General features: G+C 41.9%; 1 protein-coding gene across 3 annotated transcripts in view; it reads right to left on the reverse strand.

The window, feature by feature from the left end:
- The window catches only part of LOC103290603 (cytochrome P450 20A1), a 33,820-nt gene extending 26,908 nt beyond the window's left edge, over positions 1–6,912 (reverse strand). Inside the window, exons 1-3 of one of the 3 annotated variants that reach the window (XM_054723479.1) lie at positions 6,771–6,912; positions 3,015–3,064; positions 1,987–2,153 (exon numbers count right to left, since the gene is read on the reverse strand). In XM_054723479.1, the coding sequence (XP_054579454.1) occupies positions 1,987–2,153; positions 3,015–3,064; positions 6,771–6,842 (289 nt within the window). In that variant the 5' untranslated portion in view covers positions 6,843–6,912. Of the gene's footprint in view, positions 1–1,986; positions 2,154–2,722; positions 2,776–3,014; positions 3,065–6,770 lie in introns of those variants that run through there. The other 2 variants (XM_054723481.1, XM_054723480.1) reach the window with 2 other exon arrangements.
- Positions 6,913–12,881: the final 5,969 nt, after the last annotated feature.

The following is a 12,881-nucleotide window of genomic DNA, read 5'->3' on the forward strand; positions in this document are numbered from 1 at the left end:
CGGAATCGAACCTGGGACCTTTCAGTCCGCAGACCGACGCTCTATCCACTGAGCCAAACCAGTTTCGGCATATATTTCTTCTTTCTTAATTACCTTGTTTTCACCTATTTTTCTACAATTGCATTTTTTATTAGGTTTTTTAAAAAATTTTTTTATTTACTTTAATAATTTATTTTTTAATCCTCACCCGAGGATATGTTTATTGATTTGAGAAACATTTTTGTTTGAGAGAGAAGCATCAATCGGTTGCCTCCAGTATGTGCCCCTACAACCTAGGTATGTGCCCTGACCAGAACCAAACCCACAACCTTTTTAGAGTACAGGTCGATGCTCCAACCAACTGAACCACCAACCCAGGCTTTCTTATTCATTTTTATTTACTTTATAAATATATGGGTGGGAAACAGTTTTCCCATTTCTTTTAAACTTTTTCATACCTTTTAATTTTATAAAAATACTAGAGGCCCGGTGCACAAATTCGTGCATGGGTGGGGTCTGGCGGGCCTGCCCTGATGGGGGCCGATCAGGCAGGCTGGCCAGGGGGAGGGGCCCAGGCAGTTGGCAGGCCAGCCCCGCCCCTGTTCAAACTCTGGTGGAGGGGACAATTTGCATATTACCCTTTTATTATATAGGATAGTCATCAATTAATACACACTATGTATAGTAATAAGTGGCCAGCATTTTCCCATTTCTTTTTCATCCTTTTTCAAGGTTTCTATTATAATAAAATTTTTCATTTTTATGTAGACAGATTTATCCAATTTGTGTTTGATGGGTCCTAGATCTCATGTCATGGTAAGAAAAGGATGTTTATCAATACCACTCGCAAAATTTAATATTTAACTATTTTTTCCATTACTTTCATGACTCCACATTTTAATCATTTGAAATTTTCTTTGATATAAAGAATAATGCAGATTTTCCTCCCAAATAGCTAGCCCGTTTTCCCAATATCATTTATTAGCTTTCCCCTTTATCATAAAATGCTATTTTTATTTCTTGGCTGCTCATATACATCCATTCTTCCAGATGTACCCTGGAACTATTTTTTCAGGTTCCCCCCAAAAATTTACATTGGGATTTAATTACATATGTACCAGAGGCCCGGTGCATGAAATTCGTGCACTTGGGGGGGGTGAGGGCCTCAGCCCGGCCTGCTCCCTTTCGCAGTCTGGGAACCCTTGGGGAATGTCCGACTGACGGCTTAGGCCCGCTCCCTGAGCAGGCCTAAGCCAGCAGTCGGACATCCTTAGCACAGCCACGGAGGCAGGAGAGGCTCCCGCCACCACTGCTGCACTCACCAGCCATGAGCCTGGCTTCTGGCTAAGCGGTGCTCCCCCTTGTGGGAGTGCACTGATCACCAGGGGGCAGCTCCTGTGTTGAGCGGGACTGGGCCGAAACGGGCTCTCCAACATCCCCTGAGGAGTCCCAGATTGCAAGAGGGTGCAGGCCAGGCTGAGGGACCTCACCGGTACATGATCAGGGCCGGTGAGGGATGCGGGAGGTTGGCCAGCCAGGGAGGGACTGCAGGAGGGCTCCAGAGCATGTCCGGCCCATCTCCCTCAGTCCTGATCAGCCGGACCCCAGCAGCAAGCTAACCTACCGGTCGGAGTGTCTGCCCCCACGTGGTCAGTGCACATCATAGCGAGCGGTTGAGTGGCCTTAGCATATCATTAGCATATTACGCTTTGATTGGTTGAACGGACGACCGGACACTTAGCATATTAGGCTTTTACTATATAGGATTTATATAGAGAGGCATATAATTAATATATAATAATATATGTGAAAAAATAATCACTTTATAATATCGTGTCTTAAATTAGATAATAAATATAAAAATTTCAGCACAATGCTTGGCCCATAGTATAAAGCATTCAACAAAAGTTAGCTATTCCTATTCAAAAACAATGTATAGCTCTTTATTTACAGACAATTATTCTTAAAAGATAAGGATCAGCTAATTAGAAAGAAAATTAAACTTACATGTCTTATTGGGGTTGATATGCTGCTTCAGCACATCGACAGTGCCCAAGCTAACCACAGGGCGCCTGCCAAACCAGAAGGAGACCACAGGCCCGTATCTCTCATGCAAATTCACCAGGAACTCATGCAAACTTCCACTGTTCACAATATCTGGAAGATTACCATCTCTGAGAAAAGAGCAACATTGGACAAAATAATCAAATTAACTTGTAAGAATCAGAAAAATAACCATGTCAAGAGATGAAACCAAAGACATAAGAAATTCAAATACTACAAAACCCTAAACTCAATTGTATTTCACTTCTTGCTTTCTAAAGATATATTTAGACATAGATTTGTCTGATATTTTTAGAGTTCATAATACTTCAAACCAAATAAGAAGGGAATACAAGAAACATCTGATTTAGAAATTGGAAAAAAAAACAATTTTTGCAGCACCTCCTTCTGAGACAGCAATGAACATCATCAGAGGCTGATGAAAAACATCAGATTAGCTATGGCAATTTTTCATCATTCCTTCTATCTTAATCCTGTCTTTCTATTGTCAACTTTCTCTGGCTAGGGGAAATGAAAAAAATTGAAGGTTTTTATTTATACAGCCCTCCTTTCTGTTCTTAATGAAATTTAGGTTGTATGCCAAGAGGTAAGTTAAAGGTAAATAAAGGAGCCCTATGGTTAGAGCATCAGCCTGCGGACCAAAGGGTCTCAGGCTCGATTCCAGGCCAAGGGCAATTACCTGGGTTGCAGGTTCAATCCCCAGCTTGTCGGGGCTTGTGCATGAGGCAACCAATCGACCTGCAGCCAATGACACACATCAATATTCCTCTCTCTCTCTCCCCCTTCTCCCTCCCTTCCATTCTCTCTAAAAAAATCAATGCCAAAAAAAAAAAAATGCTCAGGTGAGGATTTAAAAAAAAAGAGAGTAAATAAAGGAATTAAATGAGCTAAGTAATCTAAAAATTTGACTTAGTTTCCATACCAAAAATTAAGAACTGACTCTACTTGATTCCAAAAAAATAATCACTCACTTTTCATCAGTTGGAGTAATCCCTGGAATTCCTGCAGCTTGTCTGGAAGCCTTAAAGAAAAATTTTGAAATAGTTTATTTAGTATAATGAATTTTCATACATCCCATAAGTCAGATGTGTTTTGCTAAGACATCTGCAGGACCTTAAATAATGGCTTTCCAATTTGGTTGAATCTCAGGAATTATTCCTATGTTAAATACAAAACTGGGTTCTTTGTAATTTAAAAGGAGTATCTTAATATTCATGCTTTGTGCCAATTAATCTAAGGGGTTTGAAGAATTTAACATCCATTCTACATAAATTGATACATAAACAAGCACATTTTTCTTTGTTCAGTTTTTATATATGGTCCCAACTGGCTTGGCTTAAAAATTAAATCAATGTCATGCTTGTAACTGGTTTGGCTCAGTGGATAGAGCGTGGCACATACCTCAATGGCAGGCTCAATATCCTGGCGCTGGCTGGGGAGCACGTGCACAGGCAACCAATTGGAGTGTCTCTCTCACACTGATGTTTCTCTCTCTCTGTCTCTCCCTGTCCCTTCCACTCTCTCTAAAAAAATTAATGGAGCCCTAACCGGTTTGGCTCAGTGGATAGAGCGTCGGCCTGCGGACTCAAGGGTCCCAGGTTCGATTCCAGTCAGGGGCTTGTGCCTTGGTTGTGGGCACATCCCCAGTGGGGGGCATGCAGGAGGCAGCTGATTGATGTTTCTCTCTCATTGATGTTTCTAACTCTCTCTCCCTCTCCCTTCCTCTCTGTAAAAAATCAATACAATATATTAAAAAAATAATTAATGGAAAAATATCCTTGGGTGAGGATTAACAAACAAACAAACAAACAAACAATGTTGAGTTCTTAAAAAAGTCAAGGAATTTACTAAAATATGATATTCATCTTTTGCTTTAATAGTTATTATTATCAGGGTCATACAGTCAGGGAGGTGTCTGGTATAGAAATAAGTAACAAAATAATTCATAGCAATTGGTCAAAGGACAAACTTTAAGAAATGAACTGGGGAGAAGTTTGGGGAATTTTAATTTTCTTTCATTTTGAACCAGGTTTATGGTTGCTGTGCTTGGGGTCAGTGTTTTTTTCTGATTTTACAACAAACATATCACTTTTATAATAAGACTTTTATAATATAATTTTTAAATAAACTAAATATTTATAGAAAAATAATCTAAAATATTCAATTCCAGAATCAATTTTGAATGTTGCCAATGATTTTTACTAATACTAGTCAGAGTTTATTTGGCATATTCTACTTAATATTATGTAAATAAAAGAATCTATTTATTTGAACATTTATTTATTTATTTAAATATATTTTATTGATTTTTTACAGAGAGGAAGGGGAGGGATAGAGAGTTAGAAACATCGATGAGAGAGAAACATCGATCAGCTGCCTCCTGCACACCTCCTACTGGGGATGTGCCTGCAACCAAGGTACATGCCCTTGACCGGAATCGAACCTGGGACCCTTCAGTCCGCAGGCCGACGCTCTATCCACTGAGCCAAACTGGTTAGGGCTTACTTGAACATTTAAAGGCAAACTATGCTCCATCATGGAGCCAGAATTGCTTAATCATTTTCCTACTCAACTGTTGTAAATAATCTGGGCTCTTTTCTTTCTTTTGTTTTCTCATTATTACAAATAGTGCTATGAAAATCTTTGTACAACTTTATTTTTTCCTCCTTTGGGGTATGTATGCCAAAAGAGAAATACTAGGCAGAAGGGTACTAACTAAAGAGTTTTATAGTTTCTACTGATTACTACAAGAATGCTATGTAGACAATAGTGTCTGTACCTTGCATTTAACTGATAACAATGAAACCTACAATGTATAATTTTGTAATAGTCTCATCAATAATGAATATTTTTCAAGGTTATTATAAATGGTGGGAAAAAGGATGGAAGAAACCCTGTAACTTGAAAAAGATAGTCAGTGATATAAAAAAATCTTATTATTGCCCTGGCCGGTGTGGCACAGATGGTTAGAGTGTGGTGGGTCCTGTGCCGGGAAGGGTCACAGGTTTGATTCCCAATCAGGTCACATACCCAAGTTGTGGATCCGATCCCCCATCCAGGCATTTACAGGAGGTAACGATAGATGTTTCTTCCGTCTCTCTCTCTCTCTCTCTCTCTCTCCCTCCCTCCCTCATCCTTCCCTTCTTTCTAGCATCAATAAAAAACATATCCTCGCCCTGACCGGTTTGCTCAGTGGATAGAGTGTCGGCCTGCGGACTCAAGGGTCCCTGGTTAGATTCCGGTCAAGGGCATGTACCTTGGTTGTGGCCACATACCCAGTGGGGAGTGTGCAGGAGGCAGCTGATGGATGTTTCTAACTCTCTATCCCTCTCCTTTCCTCTCTGTAAAAAATCAATTATATATATATATATATATATAACATATCCTCTGGTGATAATATTTTTAAAATCCTATTTTTACTTTCTAGGCTGAAATTATTACTTTTTAAATATGTTTTTATTGATTTCAGAGAGGAAGGGAGAGGAAGAGGAAGATAGAAACATCAATGATGAGAGAGAATCATGGATTGGCTGCCTCCTTCATGCCCCCTACTGGGGATGGAGCCTGGAACCCGGCATGTGCCCTTGACCAGAATGGCACCTGGGACCCTTCAGTCCGCAGTCCCACGCTCTATCCACTGAGCCAAACCGGCTAGGGCGAGGCTAAAATTATTAATGACTGAAGCAAGTTTCCTGATTTCTCTTTAAACATTACGGATTGATAGCACTCATCTATTATTTGTTGCTCCTGAAATCTCATTAAAATGAACGTGAAGAAATAAAAAGAGGAGAAAACCAGGATAAAGAGCAGCCAGGCAGCGGGGCTCAGTGTCCGCTCTGAACCAGGAGGTCACGTTCCATTCCCGGTCAGGGCACACGCCCGGGTTTCTGCTGGATCCCCAGTAGGGGGCGTGCCGGAGCAGCCAGCCCATCAATGGTTCTCTCTCATCACAGCTGTTTCTCTCTCTCTCTCCCCGTCCCTTCCTCTCTGAAATCAATTTTTAAAATGTATTTTAAAAAAGATACACCGCAAATTCCAGCTTGTGCAGTTGCGATATTCCAGCCTATGTGCCCATGTGAACGTGCCGAGGTGTCCCCGCCCTCTCGGTGATGTACTTGGTGCTGTGCAGCTACCTCACACCTTCACCTTGTCTGCAGAGCACGTTTCAATGAGTCCTCCTGGGCTTCAGAACCACCCTCCGAGGCTGACAGGGCAAGCGGAGAAATAAGACTGGCGGGAGACCCCGAGGCGGAGGACAGTGCCCAAGTCAAGCTCAAACACATCAAAAGACACGGAAAGGCGGAGAACACACGAACACACGAACACACACACGCTGGAAGAATCCTCGGGAAAGCAGGGAGTGGCGCACCCGGAGTTTCCTCCCAGACACAACTGGGAAATGAAGTTTGGGGTTGACAGAGTCCCTGCCGAGGAGCCACCCAAAGTACTTGAGACCCGCCCGGTACCAAGGCGCGGGGAGGCCCGCCCCGAGGACCAGCCCGCAACACCCGCGCCGCCCGTGGCCACGCGGCTCTCCCTCGGCTCCCCGGCGCCCGGGCCCGCTCTTCCCGGCGCCTGAGAACTCGCCGGGCCCGCGCCGCGCTCCCCAGTCCGGCTGCGCGCGCCGCGCCCGCCCCCCGAGGCCCACCGCGGGCAGAGTAATGTGGACGCGGGGCACACTGCGCCGGGGGCGGCGGCCGGAGCCCGGGAGGCCGAGGAGCGGTTACCGGGTAGAGGTAGAGCACCGCTGCCACCAGCGCCAGCAAGAAGGTAACGGCGAAGATCGCGAAGTCCAACATGGCCTTCCGCCCGGAGCCACGTCTCGGGTCCCCAGCTCCCGCAGCCGCGCCTCGGCCAGGGCGGACCTGAGGAAAGCGAACGGGCAGCGGGGGCGTGGCCAGGGGCTGGCGGGGGCGTGGTTAAACCTTGGCGGGGCGGGGCAGGTCCAGGATGTGGGGGCGTGGTTAAGCCCTGGCGGGGCGGGGCAGATCCAGGACGTGGGGGCGTGGTTAATCCCTGGCGGGGCGGGGAGGGGCGGAGCCAGGGCCTGGTGGGGGCGTGGTCAAGGCCAGGCCTGGGCTGGCGGAAAGAGCGGTGGATTGCGGAGGGGTGACGGCGGAGCGGGAGCCCAACCCTAGGCGGGGGTACGGCCAGGACTTCAGGACACGCCCACGACGTGGGCACGGAGTTCCTGTGGAAAGCAGAGCCCAGGCTTCTGAAAACCATTAGCAGTTATCATCGTTCTGCCCTGACCAACACTTTTTCCAGTGGATTTAAGATGAAAGCCTCCAACAACGAATGATTCTCACAGTGTGGTCCCTGTACTAGCAGCAGCAGCAGCATTGCCGGGGAACTTGCTAGAAATGCTGATTCTCCATCCCACTCCAGATTACGGAATCAGACATAGGGGGTAACGGGGAGAGAGAAGGGCCTGGGGGTGCGGGTGGGGGGCGCACAGCAATCCGTGTTTTAATAAAGCTGTTAAACGCAGTGAGAGCCACTGGGTAACGTGAACAAGGAGGTGTCCAGAGTCAAGCACCTTTAGGTGTTCCTTGTTTCGAAAAGCATTGATGTTTGAAGTGGTAGATGTGAATCCGTGACACTCATGGTGAACATTTCCTGGCTCCGCTAGACTTTCGGTAAAATTTATTGAAATCCCTAAACTTCCATCTCTGTGTAAAACAGTGGAAATGATACCACGCAGAATTGTCTATACGGTTAAATCAGATATTCTATTTAGCACAAATAACCAGTATTCTATTTGGCATTGCTCCTCCTCTTTCACATGAGTTTTGACATGGATAATGTAAGGCAAAAAGCCCGCTATGTACTGGTACTCCAGTTAGTGTACGCGTCCTACGAGTATGTATAAATTTTATAGCTTTAATAATATAAAGTGACCAAAGGGGAGGGGCAGCAATTCAGCAAGAGAAATCATTCCAAATGGCATTTTAGAGCTTCTATGATAAACTAATTTTATGACTATGCATGAAACATAGCATTGAAAATGGCAAATCTTTTGGCATCTATAGCAAAGGTAAAACGCTGCTATTTGAGATTTAATTAGGCAGAAATTCTATTTTAAACTCTAGTTCTCTGCCCAAAAGTTTATTTTCAATCTATTCTTTGGAATTTTTTAAACGTTTTTAAAAAAAATCATGAATGGGTGGTGCATTATTTTATAGGAAGGGAGAGAGAGAGAGAAACATCGATGGTTGCCTCCTGCACATGCCCCAAGCAAGGATTGAACCAGCAACCTGCTTCAATGCCCTGACCAGGATTGAACTCGCCACCTTTTGGTATACAAGATGACACTCCAACAAACTGAGCCACACTGAGCAGGACTCAATCTCTACTTTGGATTTTGAAGACATTTCACATCTAAAACATGTTCCAAATAGGTTTTCAAAACAGTAAATATCAGGTTTTAAATGCACAACATTGCTACATAACAGTAACCCTAGCCCTTGGCACCAATCCTCCCAGATATCTGGACTCACTCCCCCTTTAGTCCTAAACTGACCCTTTCAGTCCTAATTTATCCTGAGACTCTCTGAACTTTTAGGGTTGGTGAAAAAGGGACAGAAATTACAGAGGTTGAGCAAGGCACAGTATTTTAGAAGTTGAATCTCTAAAACTATACAGCATCTTTTTCTGTTCTTAAACGTTTTGCCTAAATGCTTCCTAAAAGCATTTTAAAAAAACCATAGATATGTATATACTTTCACACATTTTTGTATTGACATCTAAAATTTTTATCTTTAAATGATTAAATTTCTTGGCTGGCGTGGCTCAGTAGTTTCGTGTCGACCTATGAACCAGGAGGTCACAGTTCAATTCCCGCTCAGAGCACATGCCTGGATTGTGGGCTCGATCCCCAGTGTGGGGTGTGAAGGAGGCAGCCGATCAATGAATTCTCTCTCTCCCTCATCATTGATGTTTCTCTCTCCCTCTCTCTCTCCCTTCCTCTCTGAAATCAATTTTTAAAAATAAAATTTGTAAAGAATTGTTATATTCACATTTTGAAATTATCTCTATTAAATTGGAAAAAGGAGTTTAAATACCACAGTGATGTGATGAATATCATCAAGCACTTTTAAATACATAAACTCTTCATGCAGAGCTGGAATTCTTGCTCTGTCTTCTGTGCCCCTTTGGGGATTAGGACCGGTAGTCATGAAGGCCAGAGTTTGTGGGAATGGGAAGCAGAGAATCTCCCGGTAGATCATTAGGAGTGAAAGTCAGAGGTACTATTCTTGTGTCCACTCCCAGACCTATGCATTATTCTAATGGAAGTCATAGGACCATGTAAAAGGCTTTGATTTAATGAGAATAGTAAATCCTTAAGGGTAGCACCATATTCTTTTCTTTAATCTTCACCTGAGGATGTTTTTTCCATTGATTTTTAGAGTGGAAGAGAAAGGGAAAGACAGAAATATCAATGTGAAAGAAACATCTGCTGGCTGTTAATTTATAACTAAAAGATGTTCATACTTCTTTCCCACTCCCATATGTTCGTCTATATACCTCTGTCCCAGACCTCTTTGTCCCTAATCTTAAAATATTTTTTCAGTTCATGCCTCTGACCAGTTGGCCAGACCTTTCATCACTGCCCATAATTCCATATGTATTATTTCCTCCTCTCTTTTCATCCTAGGTAAATGACATGTTGCACCACTAAAGATCTGGCCACTGAAATGGTTTTCCCTTGCCACCATGTTTCAAGACTGCCCATAAATTAAGGCTTCAATTCAGCTGCTACCCAAATTTAGCTTTACCTACATACTGAGCCATCCCATTTGTAGATCAAGCTTGGGTTTTTTTTCTCCTCCTCCATCTGCTCACATAGGATCACCCACAAAAGCCAATTTGTTCGCTGAGGAAAAAGCACCAGTTGATGCTATGGGGATCTGGGCTACTTCCTCATGCTTGCCTCTGCCCTGTGATCCTTAAGTCTTGGTGGTGTAACAAGACCTCGTTGATAATAGGCAGTATTGGGGAAACTGAGTTCTGGACATACCTTTTCAAGGATTTTGTATAGCAAACCTTGGAAGGTAGAGACAGTCTCACTCTGGAATAGAAGGCAAGTTTGTTTACTTACCAGTATAACATCATCCTCCAGGGCAAAGGTCAAGCAGGTTTGGTTGCATACCATTATAAAAGATTCAATTTTCCTAGCCTCAGATTCTTTGGCTGTGACATAGGATTGTGAAATACAGTCTTACAATTTCTTTAAGAAGTTTATAGTTATAGTCTATAATTCACTTCAAATTTGTTAGGTAAAGGTGAGATCATTTTTTCCGTATGGATAACAAGTTCTAGCACCATTTGTTGAAAACACTGTTCTTGCCCCATTGAATTATTTTGGCACATTTGTAGACAATCAGTTCATTATGTATGTATAGATATATCTAGAGGGCTTCTATTTTTTCCCCACCAAATTAGATATCTCTCCTTATGTCTGGATTACTATAGCTCTATAGTAAGTCTTGAAATCAACGAATGTAAGCCTTCCAATTCTGTTTTTCTTTTTCAAATTGTTTTGGCTAATCTGGATTCTTTGTGTTTCCATATGAAATTTAGAATCAGCTTTTCAACTTCTTCAAATGTCATTTTTTCTTCAAAATTTCTCAACAATATTTTGTAGTCCTGCAAATGTTTTATTACATTTATTCCTAAGTATTTCATACTTTTCAATTACATTGCATTGTTTCATTACTAATATGTAGAACTCTATCCTGTTTTTGTAAACTGACCATGAATCCTCTGACTATGCTAGGCTCATATATTAGTTCCAACAGTGTGTGTCTGTATCTTAGGCTTTTCTACATCTGCATCATGTTAACTGCCAAAAAGGACAGTTTTATTTCTTTTCCAATATGTATATTTTTATATTTTGCTTTATTGCACTAGTTAGGACCTACAGTATAATTTTAATAGTGAGAATAGGTATTCTTGCCATGTTCCTGATCTTAGGAAGAAATAGTTCAGTCTGGCACCATTAAATATTATTAGCTATAGGTTTTTCATAAATACCCTGTATTACATTAAGGAAGTTTCCTTCTATTTTTAGTTTGCTAAGAATTTATCTTTTTGTTGTTGTTGTTAATCCTCACCTGAGGATATTTTCCATTGATTTTTAGGGAGAGTGGAAGAGAGAGGGAAAGACAGAGAGAAACATCGATGTGAGAGAAACACACCCATTGGTGCCCCCTGCACAAGCCCTTAACAGGAATCGAATCCAGGACCCTTTGGTCCACAGGCCGACACACTGCACTGAGTCAAACCGACTAGAGCAAGAATTTTTTATCTTGAACACGTTAACTTTTTGTCAATTGATTTGCCTGCATATATTAAGATGACTATATGGGTTTTCCTTCTGTTAATATGAATTATATGCATTGATTTTTTAAAATACGGGAGAGGGATAGAGAGATACCAGGTAGAAACATCAATGATGAGAATCACTGATTGGCTGCCTCCTGCACACACCACACTCGAGATCAAGCCCACTACCTGGGCATGTGCCCTGACTGGAAATCGAACCGGTGACCTCTTGGTTCCTGGGTAAATGTTCAAACGCTGAGCCATGCTGCCAGGCCATGCATTGATTTTTAAGTGTTAACCCCATCTTAAATTATTAAAATCTTAGCATATGAACTACACTTGGTCATCATGCATTATCTTTTCTACATATTGCAAGAATTGATCTGATATTCTCTTAAGTATTTTTGTCTTTGCTCATGATAGATAATGGACTGTAGTTTTTTTTGTATTTTGTTTTTCGGAGGTGAGGGCGAGGGTAGGATTATATGCCTTTCAATAATTTTCTCTATTGGCTGTAGGACCTTAAATTCTAGATTTCCCCCACTCTTCTTTCCTCCTTTACCATCCAGTCTCCAAAGTGACTGCATTTTTATCTTCTATAGCAGCAATGCCTGCTGAGATTGCCACATCAAATGCCACACACTAAGTCCATTTTTCTGTATACAGTACTCTGATCCACCCAAACTTTTTCAATATTTTTGCATGTAGGATGGGCTTTTTCTTTCTGGGAGTCTTTTTACTATTATTCAATCTTAGGTGCTCTATTCACCTACTCTTTCTCAATTTTCCTGGACTCTCCTTGCTCCTGCAAAGGCTTACTATAAAAACTTAAGAGATATCTCTGCTGGAATTTTTTATTTTTCTCAGTAATTTGAAGTTTGTAGTGTTATCTGTCTTGTAGATATCTTAAAGACATGGGATTGCTTTGAGGTTGTACTTATTCTTGTTTATATGTATGTGTGGAGGTTTTTTGGAGGACATGAAGATAAATTCAAATATAGTAAACTGTCATTACCTTTGGCAACCTATAAATCCAGATTCATCCATTTTGGATTTGCTTTACCATTCATCCATTAATTTTCCACCTTCCAAATTTGTATTGTTTATCTTCTATTTCCTTTATCCTTGTAAGGTTGTTTTGTTTTTGTCCTTGTAGGTTTAAGCAAAGGTTAAAGTGCTATGCTCTGAGGATGATGGCCATAAGCCAAGGAACACCACTAGAAGCTGAAAAGGAAATGGATTTTCCTTACAGAGCATCCAGAAGAAATCATCTCTGCTAACATTTGACATTAACCCAGTGAAACTGATTTCAAATTTCTGACCCCCCAGAATTGTAAGAGGAACTTTATGGGTTTTTTAGCCACTAAATCTGTGGTATGTACACCAGCAACAGGAACAACTTGGTCACTTTGTTGTTGTTTTTTAATCCTCACTCTAAAATATTTTTTCATTGCTTTTTAGAGAGAATGGAAGAAAGAGGGAAAGACGGAGAGGAATATTGATGTGAAAGA

The sequence above is a fragment of the Eptesicus fuscus genome, chromosome 11, assembly GCF_027574615.1.
Source record: "Eptesicus fuscus isolate TK198812 chromosome 11, DD_ASM_mEF_20220401, whole genome shotgun sequence".
In the NCBI taxonomy this organism is placed as follows: Eukaryota; Metazoa; Chordata; class Mammalia; order Chiroptera; family Vespertilionidae; genus Eptesicus; species Eptesicus fuscus.